The sequence below is a fragment of the Salmo trutta genome, chromosome 2 (genome assembly GCF_901001165.1).
Source record: "Salmo trutta chromosome 2, fSalTru1.1, whole genome shotgun sequence".
In the NCBI taxonomy this organism is placed as follows: domain Eukaryota; kingdom Metazoa; phylum Chordata; class Actinopteri; order Salmoniformes; family Salmonidae; genus Salmo; species Salmo trutta.
In genome coordinates this window covers 20,085,132-20,105,931 of record NC_042958.1, presented here as the reverse complement: position 1 = coordinate 20,105,931, position 20,800 = coordinate 20,085,132, and the positions used below count along the sequence as shown (strand labels likewise).

The window sequence follows — 20,800 nt, the reverse complement described above, 5'->3', positions numbered from 1 at the left end:
TATCGGAGATAATTGTATCCAGATCTTCAAGGTGTCTTGTTTTTTATCTTCAAATCTGGTCCGTGCACTGATTCACAGAATTTCTACATTGACATGTGTGTGTGAGAGAGAGAGAGAGAGAGAGAGAGAGAGAGAGAGAGAGAGAGAGAGAGAGAGAGAGAGAGAGAGAGAGAGAGAGTGAGATATATAAAGAGAGAGAGAGAGATAAAGAGAGAGAGAGATATAAAGAGAGAGAGATAAAGAGAGAGGGGGGGCAATATCATTTATCTGGTGCATTGTGTTCAGTCAGTCAGCACAAAGTGTTTAGATTACATCTCAAGCTCTGAGTTCCTTACAAAGTCAACTTATCTCATGTTGTAACATCTGACAGGGGGAGTTTCCCTTTCCTGTCTCCCTGGTGATGGAAATACTGTAGTGATGGTCTCCAGGCTTTATCAGCTGTGTGGCAGAAGGCCTCTGCTTAGCCAGCTTGTCAGAGAGAGGAGACCCCGCCCATATATAGAAGAGACTCTGCCCAGACGTGTGTGTGTGCTAGGCTTCTGATTCCACCACCAAACACTGTAAAAGATGAAAGGGGAAACAAAACAGCCGACTACAGCCCAGACCAGACTCACACTAATGAGAAACAGATCACACGCTGCATTGCATGGCCAACGTGTCATTTTCCCCTGATAAACAAAAGCTGGCTCACTCTCTGCTTCACAGTGCAGGAGATTTGGGCTCCTGAGTGGCGCAGCGGTCTAAGGCACTGCATCTCAGTGCTAGATGCGTCACTACAGACCCTGGTTTGGAACAGTGTCATCTAGGTTAGGGGAGGGTTTGGCCGGGGTAGGCCGTCATTGTAAGTAAGAATTTGTTCTTAACTGACTTGCCTAATTAAAGACAAATTGTAGACTACCTACAGTAAATGTCATTTTGAACACTATGACCACGGCAATGTGGTTGAAGTAGTGAGCCGGTGCCGACCAAGCGGCATGGCCCCCTAAGTGTTTAGTAATGGAGTAGCCTACCATCAAGCAGCTGTAAAATATGAACTAGTAAACAAACCACTGGCACGTTTTATGTTTCACTTCAAGCGTTACTCATGACAGCACCAGAGAAATAATCTCTGACTGCTCAAATTAGTATGGCTAATGCATGTCACTGACTGTATATGAAAAAGTATGAAAATGTATGCTGGATAAGAGCGTCTTCTAAATGACTAAAATGTAAACGTATACCCCATGCATTGAACAGTATCTCCACACCATCAAGACCCTCATAACATTATTAAGAAGTAAAATCAGTGCAAAAGCTTAGCCCTGAACACATAGGGCTGGTTTCCAAGAGCAAGAATAAGGCTAGTCCTGGACTAAAAAGAATATTCAATGGAGATGTTCCAATTAAGCATGTTTTTTAGGTTCAAGTTTAATATGGCCCACAGAAGAGTGAAGGCAACAGCTGAAATCTGAGACAACTCTGACCCCTAGTGGTGACAAAAGGTTTTTAATCAACTCTGACTACACTGCCAGCCCCGCCTACTCTATCTACGAATGCCACACATCGACAGTCGGAAAACTCCCTAAAACGAAACAGTCAACACTTAGCTGCTTCTTGTCAAAATCTAACCACGGGAAACGTAGCTAGCAAGGAAAATATTAATTTGTTTACCATTCCTCTGTATGGATAAGTAATTTGCCAGTTTTTTTTTAGCACAAAGTGTAATCTACAATTAAACATGGATTTCAACGTCAAAAGGTTAGCAGCAGACGCCGGTACTTTATTCAGTCGTGCGGTTCAAGTAAGTTTACACATTTGTTGTTATTTTCTGAATTCAGATATTTTGCGGTCTTCACATTGTCGCTAGCTAACTAACAATGTTGAGAGCTAGGCATCAACTTTGGAAACTCCGCTGCTGTTTCAGGCCTGCGACTGCTGGCGATATTCTATTGCTAGGCTAGTTAGCTAGTTTGGAATTTGTCATATTTGGCTAAAGATGTGTGTGTAATGTTAATGTCATTACTTCTACATGACTTACTTTATTTGATACACTTTAACAGCCAACTAACAAATACATGTTTTGTTTGACCAAAAGTTTAGAATAGTAAATTTAGCACATCCGCTCTAGCTTGTAACGGGAGTAAATGAGGCAGTGATTGGGTCAACTCTGGTCCAGGGCGTTACGTGCGGCTTGAGCCCTGCATCTTTCCATGTATCCCTCCTCCCTATGTGGTGGTTTCCGGTTTTGTAAAGTGTACTTAGTCACCGACCAAAGTAAAGGTGTTTCTGGAGTGTGGACGTGTTTTTCTCTGAATGCGCTGTCCATACTCTGTTCCATGTGCATGCCTCGTAGTATAGATCAGACGCGTGCGCAGGAAAACAAAGTGAAAGCGTTACTCTTTTTTAAATATATTTTTAAAAATAGGTCTTTATATATATTTTTGAGAAACGACAGTTTCCACGAAGAGAGAAGCTTATTCCTCTAGCAACATTTTTACTTTAGAGACTAACGGACGTATATTGAAGCCAGTCACTAAACAAAATCGGGGGTTTTCGAAGTTGGTTTCGATTATCTTTTCAACATTAAATGCACTATGCATTATGTGCGATGGCTGCTTTAGCAACCCAGAATAAAACTATTAATAAAATGCCCATGATGGTAGTGACTGCACATTACTGCATATCACTTATTAACTTCAATAAAATATTTCAGTTGTCAATTTACATTTGTTTTATTTGATGACTTTACTGTTTAATTCCAAGTCATCTTTAATAGAGCCCCACAGTGGAGGTGTCATAATACCCCTAAAACCTAGCGGTCAAACAGGGAAATGGTTCCAATCATTTTTCCTACATACATTTTTCCCGTAGGGAATTTTAGAAACAATGAAAATAAGGGCTGTGTTTCATGTAGGCTTACCCTGGCATAACATTTTGATAGCCATGTAAATCTGACTCGGACAAGTTGACTTATAATTAAGCAATAAGTCCAGCCATATATGGCCAATATACCACAAATCCCAGAGGTGCCTTATTGCTATTATAAAGTGGTTACCAACCTAAGTAGAGCATTAAAAATAAATGTTTTGTCTTACCCGTGGTATACCACGGCTGTCAGCCAATCAGCATTCAGAGCTCGAATCACCCAGTTTATAACTAGGAACAAACGGACAGAAACAGTAGCAGCAGCGTACAGTGCATTCGGAAAGTGTTCAGACCCTTCACTTTTCCACATTTTGTTACATTGCAGCCTTATACTAAAATGGTTAATTGTTTTTTTTTCACTCATCAATCTACACACAATACCCCATAATGTCAAAGCAAAAACAGATTTTTAGAAATTTTTGGGAAAGAAAAAAATGAAAGCACATTTACGTAAGTATTCAGACCCTTTACTCAGTACTTTGTTGACTCACTTTTGGCAGCGATTACAGCCTCAAGTCTTCTTTGGTATGACGCTACAAGCTTGGCACACCTGTATTTGGGGAGTTTATCCCATTCTTCTCTGCAGATTATTTCAAGCTCTGTCAGGTTGGATGGGGAGCGTTGCTGCACAGCTATTTCCAGGTCTCTCCAGATATGTTCGATTGGTTCAAGTCGGGGCTCTGCTGCCACCACCATGCTTCACCGTAGGGATGGTGCCAGGTTTCTTCCAGACGTGACGCTTGGCATTCGGGCCAAAGAGTTCAATCTTGGTTTCATCAGACCAGAGAGTCTTGTTTCTCATGGTCTGAGAGTCCTTTAGGTGCCTTTTGGCAAACTCCAAGCGAGCTGCCATCTGCCTTTTACTGAGGAGTGGCATCTGTCTGGCCACTCTACCATAAAGGCCTGATTGGTGAAGTGCTACAGAGATGGTTATTTCATCTCTACAGAGGAGCTCTGTCAGATTGACCATCGGGTTCTTGGTCACCTTCCTGACTAAGGCCCTTCTCCCCCGATTGCTCAGTTTGGCCAGGCGGCCAGCTCTAGGAAGAGTAGGTGGTTCCAAACTTCTTCCATTTAAGAATGATGAAGGCCACTGTGTTCTTAGGGACCTTCAATGCTGCAGAAGGTACCCTTCCCCCGATCTGTGCCTTGACACAATCCTGTCTCGGACAATTCCTTCGACCTCATGACTTGGTTTTTGCTCTGACATGGCCTGTCAACATGCAAAGGGTCAATCCAGATAAACAGTTACCCAAATAGCTACCGGGACTAACTCACTATTTAGCAGTCTTATGGCTTGGGGGTAGAAGCTGGTCAGGGTCCTGTTGGTTCCAGACTTGGTTCATCAGTACCGCAAGAAGGCTTCAGCTGCACGTAATGTCCTGGATCAGAGCTATGATTGGGTTAGCTAGTCAGGCAAGCTAAGCCAACTTGGAAGAGGTAAATAGACAGTGCCAAGTACTTATGTCAAATAAAAGCTTCACTTTCATTGAGCTACAGGTAGCCTAGTTTGACAGCCATCTGACATTTGTCAGTTTGTAGCCACTAGAGATTCACCCTTTCATTTCATCTTCAGTTTACAGAGGAAAAACTTGGGCAAGCTGAGAAGACTGAGTTGGATGCTCACCTGGAGAACCTTCTGTGCAGAGCAGAATGCACCAAGCAAAACACGGAGAGAATCATGAAGCAGACAGAGGTTCTACTACAACCAAACCCAAGTAAGACTGCACTCACTGATGTCAAATCAAATTCTATATGTCACATGCGCCGAATACAACAGGTGCAGACTTTGTCGTGAAATGCTTACTTAAGAACCCTTTCCCAACAATGCTAAGTTAAAAAGTAAGAAAGAAAAAAATATATTAACACAATAAAATTACAATAACGAGGCTATATACAAGGAGTACCGGTACCGCGTCAATGTGCAGGGTTACGAGGTAATGCGGCAGGTAGCCTAGTGGTTCAAGCGTTTGGCCTGTAACCGAAAGGTTGTTGGATCGAATCCCGAGCTGACAAGGTATAAATCTGTCATTCTGCCCCTGAACAAGGCAGTTAACACACTGTTCCCCGGTAGGCCGTCATTGTAAATAAGAATTTGTTCTTAACTGACTTGTCTAGTTAAATAAAGGTTAAAATAAAAAAAATGGAGGTAATATGTGGGTAGGGGTGAAAGTGACTAGGCAATCAGGATCGATAATTAACAGAGTAGCAGCAGTGTGTCTGTGTGTGTTGAAGTGTCATTGTAGTATGTGTGAGTGTGTGGGTAGAGTCCAGTGAGTGCGTATAGAGCAAGTGCAAGAATGTCAGTGCAAAAATAACAAAAAAGGTGGGCCAATGAAAATAGTCGAGGTAGCCTTTTGAGCAGCACCAAGACAGTCATGAAGAGGGCACGGCAATACCTTTTCCCCATCAGGAGACTGAAAAGATTTGGCCCAGATCCTCAAAGTTTTACAGCGGCACCATTGAGAGCATCCTTACTAGAGGTCGACCGATTATGATTTTTCAATACCGATTATTGGAGGACCAAGAAAGGTCGGTACCGATTAATCGGCCGTTTAAAAATATATATATATATATATATATATTTATTATTATTATTTTTTGTAATAATGACAATTACAACAATACTGAATGAACACTTATTTTAACTTAATATAATACATCAATAAAATCAATTTAGCCTCAAATAAATAATGAAACATGTTCAATTTGGTTTAAATAATGCAAAAACAAAGTGTTGGAGAAAAAAGTAAAAGTGCAATATGTGCCATGTAAAAAAGCTAACGTTTAAGTTCCTTGCTCAGAACATGAGAACATATGAAAGCTGGTGGTTCCTTTTAACATGAGTCTTCAATATTCCCAGGTAAGATGTTTTAGGTTGTAGATATTATAGGAATTATAGGACTATTTCTCTCTATACGATTTGTATTTCATATACCTTTGACTATTGGATGTTCTTATAGGCACTTTAGTCTTGCCAGTGTAACAGCGTTACCCACGAAGAGGAAGGGGAAACAACTACTCCAAGTCTCAGAGTGAGTGACGTTTGAAACGCTATTAGCGCGCACCCGGCTAACTAGCTAGCCATTTCACATCGGTTACACCAGCCTAATCTCGGGAGTTGACAGGCTTCAAGTCATAAACAGCGCAATGCTTGAAGCATTGAAGAGATGCTGGCAAAACGCACAAAAGTGCTATTTTGAATGAATGCTTACGAGCCTGCTGCTGCGTACCACCGCTCAGTCAGACTGCTCTATCAAATCATAGACTTAATTATAACATAACACACAGAAATACGAGCCTTAGGTCATTAATATGGTCGAACCTGGAAACTATCATCTCGAAAACATAACGTTATTCCTGTTACTTTGCACAATCTTCAATGTTATGTCATAATTACGGAAAATTCTGGCAAATTACTTCGCAACGAGCCAGGCGACCCAAACTGTTGCATATACACTGACTCTACGTGCAATGAACGCAAAATGACACAATTTCACCTGGTTAATATTGCCTGCTAACCTGGATTTCTTTTAGCTAAATATGCAGGTTTAAAAATATATACTTGTGTATTGATTTTAAGAAAGGCATTGATGTTTATGGTTGGAGCAACGTGTACCTAAGCGATTATATTCAACGCAGGACAGGCTAGATAAACTAGTAATATCATCAACCATGTGTAGTTAACTAGTGATTATGATTGATTGTTTTTTATAAGATAAGTTTAATGCTAGCTAGCAACTTACCTTAGCTTCTTACTGCATTCGCGTAACCTCATGGAGTGCAATGTAAAGCAGGTGGTTAGAGCGTTGGACTAGTTAACCGTAAGGTTGCAAGATTGAATCCCTGAGCTGACAAGGTAAAAATCTGTCGTTCTGCCCCTGAACAAGGCAGTTAACCCCACCGTTCCTAGGCCGTCATTGAAAATAAGAATGTGTTCTTAACTGACTTGCCTAGTTAACCTCTTACATCTAGATGTTCCGCTAGCGGAACGCCTCGCCAATATCCAATGATAGGGCGTTACATTAGCATGTGACGTTCAGAACTAGCATACCCACCGCAAACTTCCGGTGAATTTACTAAATTACTCACGATAAACGTTCACAAAAAACATAATTATTTTAAGAATTATAGATACAGAACTCCTTTATGCAATCGCGGTGTCCGATTTTAAAATAGCTTTTCGGTGAAAGCACATTTTGCAATATTCTGAGTAGATAGCCCGGCCATCACAGGCTAGCTATTTTGACACCCACCAAGTTTGGCACTCACCAAACTCAGATTTACTATAAGAAAAATTTGATTACCTTTGCTGTTCTTCGTCAGAATGCACTCCCAGGACTTCTACTTCAACAACAAATGTTGTTTTGGTTCCAAATAATCCATAGTTATATCCAAATAGCGGCGTTTTGTTCTTGCGTTCAAGACACTATCCGAAGGGTGACGTGCCGGCGTGTATCTTAACAAAAAAATTCAAAATATTCCATTACCGTACTTCGAAGCATGTCAAACGCTGTTTAAAATCAATTTTTATGAGATTTTTCTCGTAAAATAGCGATAATATTCCAACCGGGATGTTATCCCGACTGGGATGTTATGTTATGTTTTCGTTCAAAGACTGAAAGAAGAAAATGGTGTCTTCACGTGCACGCCCGTGTCATTGTTCTCAGATCGACCACTTTCCAAAGGCGCTACTGTTTGTCGGCCAGGGACTGCAGAGTCATCATTCCCCGTTCTGGCGCCTTCTGAGAGCCTATGGGAGCCTTAGAAAATGTCACGTTACAGCAGAGATCCTCTATTTTCCATAAAGAGGCTATAGAAGGCCAAGAAATGGTCAGAGAGGGCACTTCCTGTATGGAATCTTCTCAGGTTTTGGCCTGCCATATGAGTTCTGTTATACTCAGACACCATTCAAACAGTTTTAGAAACTTTAGGGTGTTTTCTATCCAAATCAAACAATTATATGCATATTCTAGTTTCTGGGCAGGAGTAATAACCAGATTAAATCGGTACGTTTTTTTATCCGGCCGTGAAAATACTGCCCCCCCATCCTAAACAGGTTAAAAGATTGCACACAGGGATATAATCTATGCAAATGATATAATGTACGGATCATTTAGCACTTCAATGTGCTGTTGAGTCTTCAGATGGGAATGAATGGTGTCACGTGATCAATGGCTTTGTCCATTCATATACAGTCATTGATTCAGCCCCATTTAAAAAGTTATGAAGCATTACATGTGGATGTTGTCATGGTCCAGGAGGATGGTATGGTGTCTAATACTGTGTGTTCTATTGCTGTGTGTTGTCTTGGCTTCAGTCAGCTGTAGAGTAGGTCTGGGAAACAGGCCTAGATGTTACACAAGTCTATTAGGTATGACTGTGCTATAGACACAGTGAGAGCCAGGGTATTCATGCATCTGTTGCTGTAGTTCAAATTCAACTCTTGAGGGATTTAACTGATGCACAGTTAGCCTACTCTGAATGTTAACAAAGCAGAAGAAGAACAAAGCTGTTTTACTTTAACATTATTATTAGTCTTCGAATACTTAGACACTTAGATACTTAGACAAACGCTACTTTTTACCTACATGTTAGTAAAAATCTAGGCTAATGTATCCTTTATTCAGCCTTTGACAGATTCCCTTGAAACAGGTTGTAAGAATAATGGTTGGTTTTTAGGCCTAGTTCCCCCTCAGTAAAGAAGCAGTAACTGGTTAGCAACTTTCCCTTCATAGTCAATTGGCTACATTTTATCCAGTTTTTGTGCCACAATTGGACGGTCATAATCCTTTACATTCTAAGCCTAGGCTTCATAGGCAGCGTTTACACAGGCAGCCCAATTCTGATCTTTAAAAAAAATGTTTTACTAATTGGTATTTTAACCAATCAGATCTGAAAAAGATCTGATGTGATTGGTCAAAAAGATCTGAATTGGCTGCCTGTGTAAATGCAGCCATATTGCCAATTCTTCAACGAACCACACCATGTGTACTTATGAGTATGGACTGTTAAACCACAGTTGGGTGTCTATGCGACTGTAAGCTCAGCTGTGGACCCTCTGAGTTTACACCATGGTGCTGCATAGCTCAGTCTGCTGCTAGGGCCACACACACACACACACACACACACACACACACACACACACACACACATCTTATCTCCAGGCACACTCACAACCAAAGCACACCTACTTCTGCTTGCTGTTAGGCATAGTTATTATGATTGTACTCAGCAGCTAGTCTTATAGTTTCTGGTTTAGTAGATAAAGCAGTTGGCTCCATCAAAGGTGGTTAGTTAACCTAGTGCCAGAATTGACTTGTGTAGTCAGTGTACGGTCTTATGTAAGTCTGTGCTAGCTCAATTAGCCTACTATAAGGCTCTTTGAACCCCAGTAATGTTGTTGAAGATTTACTAGACTAGATCGCAGACTGGATTTGCCTGGATAGCCTGTGTGATATCCCTGTTATCTGGCTGTCGGGTCATGCAGCACAAGGTTGCTCCTTAGTCTTGTTTCCTCGTGACTCTCCTTTCTCTCTAATTGAGTTTATCGTACAATTTTCAGATGTCAGAATAGAGGAATTTCTGTACGAGAAACTGGAGAAGAAAGTCCCCACGCGGATGAACAACCACGAGGTGCTTGGCCAGTCCATGATCGAGTCGGGGAGTGAGTTTGGCCCTGGAACGGCCTATGGTGAGTGAGTTGTACCTGGGGTGCATTAATAAGTGCAACGGAAAATCAAAACAGGCATTTGTTAGTGGACAAATGCTGGTAGTCCCTCTTTTTTTTGTTGCCCTGCTTGGTTCCAAATGAATACTACCCTTAGGCTGCGTTTCATTCCACAAGGTTGTTCACCTCCCCTGTCAGATCTGTCAAGGGGAGTGAACAAAGGCCGATAGGAGGGAACGCTGTCATATCACCCCCCCCCCAAATTAACTCAATGTCATCTATCAGAAATGGCACTGTTGACAACTGCTAATTCTTGTATGTACTGACATGTATGTGTAACTGGTAGATGTACACACACTATGATTCCTTAGTTTTATTGTTTATTTTTGTCTTTTTAAAAATAAATTATACAGTACCAGTCAAGAGTTTGGACACACCTACTCATTCCAGGGTTTTTCTTTATTTTGACTATTTTCTACATTGTAGAAGAATAGTGAAGACATCAAGACTATGAAATAACGCATGGAATCATGTAGTAACCAAAAAAATCATGTAGTAACCAGATTCTTCAAAGTAGCCACCCTTTGCATTGATGACAGTTTTTCACACTTTTGGCATTGTCTATGATAATGTATGTAAATTGTAAAGTATTTTTGTCTAATGTCTTTTTCGTTATGTGTCGGACGCCAGGAAGACTAGTATGTTAAGTGGGGGAGTAGCATAGATTGGAAGTACAGTTTTGCTACCTCTATAGTCAAACAATTTTGTATGAATTGGAAATTAGCTAGGTTGAATTTGAGTTACCTTTTTCACCATTATTTATCACACGTGCGCTGCAAACATATAACCTAATAGGCTACTTGCTCAGTGCGCAAACTCCATTACAGGTGCGCTACAGAAACACCGCTAGCCAAACACAACCTGGCTGGTGCACACACAAAAAAAATATCAGATTTTTCCCAGACCTCAAATGGTCCCCTGACGTGGTTTAAGCATTGTTGTAGACTTGGAACATCCACATTTGGTGTTTTTCTATTAAGTGTTTTGAGAGTAAAACCTGATGAAACTAGGGGAAATCAGTCCTCCCCATTTTAATTTTGTCTGTCGTTTTTTTCCAAATATTTTGCAATTAATTTTAAGTCTCTTTTCTGTTGCAGTAAATCGATCCAAATCAATGTAAAAACACAAGCGCATGCTAATTTAAAAGATGGATAGTCATCATTATCCTGGTTCTGTATGGAATGCAGGAACTTTATTGGACACAGGCCAGACCATTATAAATTATTATACTGGTGTACTGGTACTGGTGCCACCAACTGGGGAAAAAATGGTGTTTGACCCTGTATAGGCTATGCCTTATCAACAATGCAGTTGCTAAAATAAAAAGGAATGAGCGTTTATGGATATTGATGCGCCTGTGACTGAATCGATTTTATTGGACATATTTAAAATCTGTATAGAGTTGCCTCATTCAGCTGAGCACAACATTCACATTGGCCAGGTGCCAAGGAATTCCTATGTTATATTATCATTAAAAAAAAAACTTCCTGTCCCTACAGGAAACGCACTTATTAAATGTGGCGAGACAGAGAAGCAGATTGGAGGAGCAGAGAGAGAGTTCATCCAGAGCTCAGCCATCAACTTCCTCACGCCATTCAGGAACTTTCTAGAAGGAGACTTCAAAACCATCCTGGTGAGTGTCAACGGGATGATCCATTCAGCGTCCCAAATGTCACCCTATTCCTTATGTAATGCAGCACTACTTTTGACTAGTCCCCATTCATTACCCTGAGGGTCATGACCTTTTGGATTGAAACTAGGTGGTTGGAAGTAATTGAATCTAAAAGAGTGAAGGTCCCTTCTCTCTGCCAGTGCCCACCACGTGAAAGCTAATTGCCCTAATAGATGTAATAGTCAGTCCAGTCATATTTGTGGCATGACGTTATCTTGCTCTTTCTCTGCAGGCCCTCGTACAGTACACTCTAGTCTAGTTTCGTTGTCATTACTCTATGTACTGACGATGCAGCTGATTTGATAGTAATCTGTCATTGTTTGTTGTGTTGTGTGCAGAAAGAACGGAAGCTTTTGCAGGTGAAGCGTTTGGATCTGGACGCGGCAAAAACCAGGCTAAAGAAAGCCCGAGTTCCTGACGCTAGAGCAGTGGTGAGTGGGCTGTTTACTGTCCCTTTAGTTTCAAAACACGTGTGCGCGCACGTCTGAAACGGATGGTAATATAGGACAGTGTTCATTTGTAGATAACTAAATTACTAAGAAGAACAACAAAAAACCTTGTCGAGGGAGACGTTGTCGGACGGGTGAAAGTTATCTGGGCGTAGTCTGTTAAGTCTCCAGACACAAGTCACTAGACTGACCTACAACTCTGTGGCCTTGGTTACACAACATTGGCTGAACCATTCCCCCTCCCTGACCAACACACTGTCACATGGCTCGTTATGAGAAGGCCAGTTCCTCTTTTCAATTTCTCTGGAGCTCCTCTCTCTTCCACAATCCAGTTTTCCTGTAGCACTCCTCCTCCTTACTCCCATTCTACGCTGTCCTTTCCTCTGTGTACGTCTTCTCTTTCTGGCTACAGGTTCAGTCTCCTGCACGTCACATGGGTGGCTGAAGGTTGGTTGTCTTTTCATTCATGTGAATGCATGGCCTGTGTCATTGAAACTATAGTGGAATAGTTTCTAGGCTAATGCTAACTAGCCTCTACCCGACCAGGTACATGCATACTCTAATTCAGGGATCATCAACTAGATTCAGCCACGGCCCCATTTATTTTCATGCGCGGATGGTCAGGGGGCCGGAACATAATTACAAACAATTTGTAGACTGCAAATTAACCGCATGAATCCCGAACAAATATATTAGATTAAAACATAATCATTTCAAACGTTGCTTACATTTTCTATACGATCACATATCTCTATTATGCGTGGGAATACTTTTGGAACCCTGCTCTAGTAATTTACTTACAGCACTTAACCTGTTATACAAGAGAACTGGATGTCACATACTGTACTACAGAGCAGCTTGAAACAGGCCTATTCCACTAAAGTATCTAGGGTCAAAGGTCGATGTAAAGTGGTGTTCCCTCATCAGATGGCGACTGTGTCGGTCTGCCATATCTTGTGGTCCACCTGTCAATATCTAGCTAGCACTAGACCTTAGCTGTGGCCTGGGTTCCCATGCAAGCCTTGTTGTTACCAGTCTGACTGATATGATCGGATGTGTCATCATGACTGACTGACCATGTCCTTCAGAGGATTGAGCTGTTGACTGTTACAACAGGCACAGCAAATTACTAAACCATGAAGGGGGACATTGTGAAACAAGTAGCAGTGATGGTTAAAAAAAAACATATCCTCGTGGTCCGTAGGGCGTTCTGGGATTCAAACACCAGCAAAGTGGTCAGTCACCCCGCCAATGTTTTGGTAAAAAGATGAGGGATGGGGCTGGAGAAATGTAACCAATGTTGTACCAATCCCAGATTGTCTTTAAGGTAACCAGCGAAACTAAAGTTCCATTAGCTTAGCGGTGTATCTTTGTACTGTACTGTAGGAGGCCCCAGTCAATTTGTTGGCACAGCCATCTGCCGTTTCCCTAAAGGATGTCGACAACAGCAAGAGAAGGCTGCTTTTATGGAGAAACTGTGTCATGTGGTTGTAGTGCAGCTTGTGTATCAGTCTGTGGATCTGTGAATACTAGTCAACCGACATGCACTATTGTGTGTTGTAGTCAGACTGTTGTACTATAAACACACACACAATATCAGGATAGGAGGCTGTGTTGTATTGCTTGTTGACAGTCTAGGGATAGTTGGCTGTGGTGTCACAGCAGCTGTAGCTCTAATAGAATGACTCTGTCACTGCTTCACACCGCACTAACGAACAGATGTGGCCATAGGAAGTGACCGAGGTGAGTGGAATGTTCAGCAGCCATATTGGAACTGAGGACCGGAACACCTCCTGCTGGCGTCATGGTTAGCAGCTGTTTGTGTGTCTCTTGCACTCTGTCTCTCTCATCTCCCATCCTCTCTTTCCGTATCTCTCTCTCTACTCTGGTGTTTCTCGCTCTACTCTGGTGTTTCTCGTACTCTGGTCTTTCTCGCTCTACTCTGGTCTTTCTCGCTCTACTCTGGTCTTTCTCGCTCTACTCTGGTCTTTCTCGCTCTACTCTGGTCTTTCTCGCTCTACTCTGGTCTTTCTCGCTCTACTCTGGTCTTTCTCGCTCTACTCTGGTCTTTCTCGCTCTACTCTGGTCTTTCTCGCTCTACTCTGGTCTTTCTCGCTCTACTCTGGTCTTTCTCGCTCTACTCTGGTCTCTCTCGCTCTACTCTGGTCTCTCTCGCTCTACTCTGGTCTCTCTCGCTCTACTCTGGTCTCTCTCGCTCTACTCTGGTCTCTCTCGCTCTGTCTGTCTGTCTGTCTGTCTCTCTCTCACTCTGTCTCTGTCTCTGTCTGTCTGTCTCTCTCTCGCTCTGTCTCTGTCTGTCTGTCTCTCTCTCGCTCTGTCTCTGTCTGTCTGTCTCTCTCTCGCTCTGTCTGTGTCTGTCTGTCTCTCTCTCGCTCTGTCTGTGTCTGTCTGTGTCTCTCTCGCTCTGTCTGTCTCTCTCGCTCTGTCTGTCTCTCTCGCTCTGTCTGTCTCTCTCGCTCTGTCTGTCTCTCTCGCTCTGTCTGTCTCTCTCGCTCTGTCTGTCTCTCTCGCTCTGTCTGTCTCTCTCGCTCTGTCTGTCTCTCTCGCTCTGTCTGTCTCTCTCGCTCTGTCTGTCTCTCTCGCTCTGTCTGTCTCTCTCGCTCTGTCTGTCTCTCTCGCTCTGTCTGTCTCTCTCGCTCTGTCTGTCTCTCTCGCTCTGTCTGTCTCTCTCGCTCTGTCTGTCTCTCTCGCTCTGTCTGTCTCTCTCGCTCTGTCTGTCTGTCTGTCTCTCTCGCTCTGTCTGTCTGTCTGTCTCTCTTGCCCTGTCTGTCTGTCTGTCTCTCTTGCCCTGTCTGTCTCTCTTGCCCTGTCTGTCTCTCTTGCCCTGTCTGTCTCTCTTGCCCTGTCTGTCTCTCTTGCCCTGTCTGTCTCTCTCGCTCTGTCTGTCTCTCGCGCCCATCTTCTCTTTCCGTATCTCTCTCTCTACTCTCGGTCTCCTTCTCTGCCATCTCGCGCTCTCTCTCTGGAATAATAGTGTAAAGCTGGAAGGAACAGAGGGGTCCAACACCATTGTCAATGTCACAGTGGCCATCAGTCAATGTTTATGGGTATTTTCCTCTGCATGCAACTACTAGAGTCAAACGAGTCAGAAGAATATGGCATTGTCCTCACTCTGCCTGATAACTCCTGTTCCTGAACCACAGAGGTACCACACAGCCTAATGAAAAACAAAGGTTGTCCTAATTTCACTTGGTTGAAACAAATGCCCTGAACTTCCTTTTGCGGTCTTCACAAACGGGTTCATTATGCACAATAAGTTGCTCCGAAACATACCTACAGTTGAAGTCGGATGTTTACATACACTTAGGTTGGAGTCATTAAAACTCGTTTTTCAACCACTCCACAAATGTCTTGTTAAACTATAGTTTTGGCAAGTCAGTTGTGTCATGCACAAAGTAGATGTCCTAAGTAATTTTTCCAACAATTGTTTACAGACAGATTATTTCACTTTATCACAATTCCAGTGGGTCAGAAGTTTACAATAAGTTGACTGTGCCTTTAAACAGGTTGGAAAAAGACAGATAATGATGTCATGGCTTTAGAAGCTTCTGATAGGCTAATTGACATCATTTGAGTCAATTGGAAGTGTACCTATGGATGTATTTCAAGGCCTACCTTCAAACTCAGTGCCTCTTTGCTTGACATCATGGGAAAATCAAAAGAAATCAGCCAAAACCTAAAAAAAAATGGTAGACCTCCACAAATCTGGTTCATCCTTGGGAGCAATTTCCAAATGCCTGAAGGTACCACGTTCATCTGTACAAACAATAGTACGCAAGTATAAACACCATGGGACCACGCAGCCGTCATACCGCTAAGGAAGGAGATGCGTTCTGTCTCCTAGAGATGAACGTACTTTGATGCAAAAAGTGCAAATCAATTCCAGAACAACAGCAAAGGACCTTGTGAAGAGGCTGGAGGAAACGGGTACAAAAGTATCTATATCCACAGTAAAACGAGTCCTATATGGACATAACCTGAAAGGCCGCTCAGCAAGGAAGAAGCCACCGCTCCAAAACCGTCATAAAAAAGCCAGACTACGGTTTGCATCTGTACATGGGGACAAATATCATACTTTTTGGAGAAATGTCCTCTGGTCTGATGAAACAACAATAGAACTGTTTTGCCATAATGACCATCATTATGTTTGGAGGAAAAAGGGGGAGGCTTGCAAGCCGAAGAACACCATCCCAACCGTGAAGCACGGGGGTGGCAGCATCATGTTGTGGGGGTGCTTTGTTGCAGGAGGGACTGGTGCACTTCACAAAAGAGGGCATCATGAGGAAGGAAAATTATGTGGATATATTGAAGCAACATCTCAAGACATCAGTCAGGAAGTTAAAGCTTGGTCGCAAATGGGTCTTCCAAATGGACAATGACCCCAGGCATACTTCCAAAGTTGTGGCAAAACGGCTTAAGGACAACAAAGTCAAGGTATTGGAGTGGCCATCACAAAGCCCTGACCTCAATCCTATAGAACATTTGTGGGCAGAACTGAAAGAGTGTGTGAGCAAGGAGGCCTAAAAACCTGACTCAGTTACACCAGCTCTGTCAGGAGGAATGGGTCAAAATTCACCCAACATATTGTGGGAAGCTTGTGGAAGGCTACCCAAAACGTTTGACCCAAGTTAAACAATTTAAAGGCAATGCTTCCAGATACTAATTGAGTGTACGTAAACTTCTGACCCACTAGGAATGTGATGAGAGAAATTAAAGCTGAAATAAATCATTCTCTACTATTATTCTGACATTTCACATCCTTAAAATAAAGTGGTGATCCTAACTGACCTAAGACAGGGAATTTTTACTAGGATTGATTGTCAGGAATTGTGAAAAACTGAGTTTAAATGTATTTGGCTAAGGTGTATGTTAACTTCCGACTTCAACTGTATATTAATAAAGCTGGTTTACCAGATTTTCATCCCTGAAAAGTGTGTTGTGTTTCTGTGCGTCTGATGACTGTGTGTTGTGTGTGTGTCCCCCCCCCCCCCCCCCCCCCCCAGGCAGAGCAGGACCTAAGGATGACCCAGAGTGAGTTTGATCGACAGGCTGAGATCACCAGGCTGCTCCTGGAGGGGGTCAGCAGCACCCATGTACGTACCTTGACCTCTGACCCCACGACTCGCATGACCTCAATCAACGTTTGTCTGAAATGGCCCCCTATTGCCTTTTTTTTATAGTGCACTACTTTTGACCAGATCCTAGCGGAATAGGGTGCCCTGCCTGTCCCTGCCCACAACCCTCCATGACGCCAGCATGACCTAGCATGACCTAGACTCTGTCTAACCCAAAGGGTCAATTACTGTACCAGCGTGCATCTTTGGTTTAATTCATAAATACCTGTTTGTAGAGGAGTTTTCCTGTTGGTAGACATGCCTCTCTTTCTCCCCTTATCTCTGCCACCCCCTGCCCAATCCCTGTACTCTCTTTACAATAGGCACACCACCTCCGCTGTCTGACTGACTTTGTGGAGGCCCAGACGACATACTATGCCCAGTCTTACCAGTACATGGTTGACCTCCAGAAGCAACTGGGGAGGTATGTTTACCTACTCTGACAAATCACCTCCATCTAAGTGTGTGTGGTTTATTCTACTACAGTTTTGTTGGCACAGCATAACATCTATTTGTAAAGTGTGAGGTTCTGTTCTTAAATTTAGTTAGCCTTTCTTTTTACCAGTGGTGGTCCTCTTCTCTCCCCAGCTTCCCATCTACGTTCTCCTCCAACAACAACCAGTCGTCTAGTAGTTCCGGTGGGGCCAGTATCTCAATACCCACCATCCCCTTGTCTGCCTCCATGCTCAGCCCCTCTCCCGGCCGGGGCTTGTCAGGCTTCAGTGAGCTCCGGATCTCCAGCGGTAGCCGTAAAGCCCGCGTTCTCTATGACTACGATGCTGCTGGCAGCAGTGAACTCTCCCTGCTCGCTGATGAGGTAACATGGGACTGGGGTTGAGCACTTCTCAAAGCTTTAATGGGCTCTGGTTTTGGGCATGCCTTTCCGTCTCTCTGGTTTTTCTTGCTCGCTCTTTGCCTTTTAGCTTTCTCCTTCTTTCCTTCCCACCTTATCTCATCTTTTTCTTTCTCTTTCCCTCTTGTTTATTTCCGACTGCAACATCTGAGGTTCTTGCTGATGAGATTTGTTTATTGCATGACTGAGAAGGGGCGTGTTATGTCTTGTTTACTTCCAGGTCATCATGGTGAGCAGTGTCCCAGGCATGGACTCTGATTGGCTGTTGGGCGAGCGGGGTACCCAGAAGGGTAAAGTGCCCATCACCTATCTGGAGCTGTTGAACTGATCAGAGCGGAGGGATGCCTGTATGTGGGAGAGACTCCAGACTGCGGGGCCCGTATTCATAAGGCATCTCAGAGTAGGTCCTAGGATCAGTTTTACAGTTTTAGATTATAACTATATGGACAGGCGGGATCTGATTACCTGATCCTAGTTCAGCAGTCATACTCTGAGACGCTTTGTTAATACAGGCACCAGGATCCAGAGGAAAGCAACAAGCAAGCCCAGTGTAGTAGAGCAAGGTTTCCCTATTTATACTGTCTACCACGGGATATGGTCTGCTCCATGCTAATTCTGGCAATTCATCAGGAGAATTGTAAGTCAATGAAAAACGGTGACAATGACATTGTGAATTGAAATTCGTCAAAGGAATTGGATGGATTGAATTGGAACTGACCCTATCCCTGCCGTGCCATGTATGCAACTATGTTTATACAAGCTGCTTCGATGCCTGTTTTTCGCTCAATGCAATCTTAATTCAATATGTGCCAGACTTTCTCCACAACCTTCCATTTGTACAACCAAACCTTTTGTTTAAAATACAATTCGGATGTTGGTCTTAAAGTGCTTTTTGATGTGATTTTTTTTCTTCTACTCACTGCCAATTATAGTCCAGTTTTTAATATGGTTGAAATGCTAGGCATGTCTTTTTTTTGTATTTTCAACAAGACAAAAAAGCACTTTAATTTGCATAGGATGACTTAAAAATAAACTGATCTTAACTTTAAGTATTATTTTGTAGATCATAATCAGGGGCGGCAGGTGGTTAGAGCGTTGGGCCAGTAACCGAAAGGTTGCTAGATCGAATCCCCGAGCTGACAAGATAAACATCTGTCGTTCTGCCCCTGAACAAGGCAGTTAACCCACTGTTCCTAGGCCGTCATTGTAAATAAGAATTTGTTCTTAACTGACTTGCCTAGTTAAATAAATATTAGCTACTGGTTGCCTTTTGACAATTGCACAGTGCCTTTTGTTGAACCTTAACCATGACAATGGTCCAGGAAAATTCCATTAGATTAGAATGCAGTTAGAATGGATAAAGTCTTACTGTAAGTTGCATTAAGGATTGTCTGGCACAGCTAGGAGAGGCATGTGCCTCTGATTTACATTCTCAATCTGACGGAGGTATCTGGAGAGCTGTATCTCTGATGTAAGGGTGGGTTAAACATTACAGTTAACCCTGTTAAGACCCTGTTATATATATGTATGCCATAACTGTAGCTACCCAGTAAAGTATTTGTTAATAAGAAACCATTTCAAACAACCCTCTTTCTTAATATTGACCCCAAATCTATATATTATTTACGTTGTCTGAGAGTTAGGGACCAACATTTTCACCTTCGGCAACATTATTTTAAGAAAGCACATTTTGACTTTAGGTAAGCCTTTTTATTTCATTCATTCAGTAGCAGCAACTCTCAAGCAGCTTCAGGTATTCTCTTACTGCTTCTGATTTGATTATACAATATGGTTAATTAGTCAGTTTTAATATGGGCTGTCCTCGGTGCTCTGCGGTGTGTGGCTAGACTTTGTTTACTTTGATGGGCAACAGTGCCTTAATGGAAAGCAAGAGGTGGTCTTCATTTTTTCAGTACTAACATGTAGTGTGTAACCAACCAGACCCCCCCCCCCCCCCCCAGCACACACACCAGTGGAGGCTGCTGAGGGGAGAATGACTCTTAATAATGGCCGGAAGGGAGCAAATGGAATGGCATCATACACATAGAAACCATGTGTTTGATACTATTCCACTGATTTCGCTCCAGATATTAACCCGTCCTCCCCAATTAAGGTGCCACCAACCCCAAACACACACACTAGTTCATTGGGGGGGTGAAATTATATAATGGCTTATTGCTGCTCATTTTTTAAAACTGTAATCATAGAATTGTAAAGAATATATGCAGTTTGGTATTAAAGTAATAACGTATTGCTTGACCGTCTCTTGTTTTTCTTCATATTAACATGCAGCATGTCAGTCATTTATTTCTTTTTGTAACCACTAGAGGACAGGCTTGTGATTGCTCTGAGGACCAAGAGTCAATCTCAATTGTGATCCTCATGTCCTCTCCTTGCCTCTTCAAAATGCACTGGAGAAGGTTAGAGGTTCCTCCCTCAGGCCTTCTCCAATGCGCTTGGAGAAGGAAGCGAGGAGATGGGACACGGAGTCAAGGAAATTCAAATGAGACCCATTACAAAACTGTCAAGAACTTGTTCTCTGTGGATATTCATTAGCATTCTGCACAACTTATTACAAAGCATCCAACTGGACACAAAATAAATAGGGACAAATGATCCTCTGTCCCAACAGCAGTAAGGCTTCTGAATGTTTAAATCCACAAGTAGGAACAGCGGGTTGGACTATGGCTAACGTTGTAGTTTATATAGTGTTCTGTAGTGTACAATCAATGTTTAATCTGCTCATGAATTGCACTTTTTCTACCTGTATATGTCCTTAGTCTATCTTTGATTGTGTTATGTATGCACAGCTGTAACCAAATGACTATCCCTCATGGGGAAATGTATCTGAACATGAGATTATATGCATCTTTAGGCACTATATAAAGGCCGGTACATAATCAAGGTTCATCCTGCTTGGCCTTGACACATGATTGATTATGAACTTTACAAATATATATGTCAGGATTCATTTAGTTTGTATAACTTTAAGGCCCACTTACACTAATACAATGTTTGCATCTCAAATGTTATCCTACCCCCTATAGGGTGCACTAC

The 20,800-nt window shown here is 42.6% G+C and overlaps 1 protein-coding gene across 1 annotated transcript; it reads left to right on the top strand.

Moving 5' to 3' along the window:
- The first annotated feature begins 1,523 nt into the window (after positions 1–1,523).
- On the top strand, positions 1,524–20,002 carry sh3glb1a (SH3-domain GRB2-like endophilin B1a). Its single transcript, XM_029697927.1, has 9 exons — positions 1,524–1,780; positions 4,481–4,622; positions 9,470–9,598; positions 11,134–11,267; positions 11,645–11,737; positions 16,780–16,869; positions 17,214–17,314; positions 17,479–17,707; positions 17,964–20,002. The coding sequence occupies exons 1-9, from the start codon at positions 1,718–1,720 to the stop codon at positions 18,069–18,071; spliced, it is 1,089 nt and encodes a 362-aa protein (XP_029553787.1). The 5' UTR covers positions 1,524–1,717; the 3' UTR covers positions 18,072–20,002.
- Positions 20,003–20,800: the final 798 nt, after the last annotated feature.

What these genes read in the sequence shown, in the direction of transcription:
- sh3glb1a (XM_029697927.1), top strand. Translation starts at nt 1,718, where the DNA reads ATGGATTTCAACGTCAAAAGGTTAGCAGCAGACGCCGGTACTTTATTC. An exon ending in CTCCAGAAGCAACTGGGGAG is followed by an intron (nt 17,315 to 17,478) that starts GTATGTTTACCT and finishes TTCTCTCCCCAG; the next exon opens with CTTCCCATCTACGTTCTCCT. An exon ending in TCTCCCTGCTCGCTGATGAG is followed by an intron (nt 17,708 to 17,963) that starts GTAACATGGGAC and finishes GTTTACTTCCAG; the next exon opens with GTCATCATGGTGAGCAGTGT.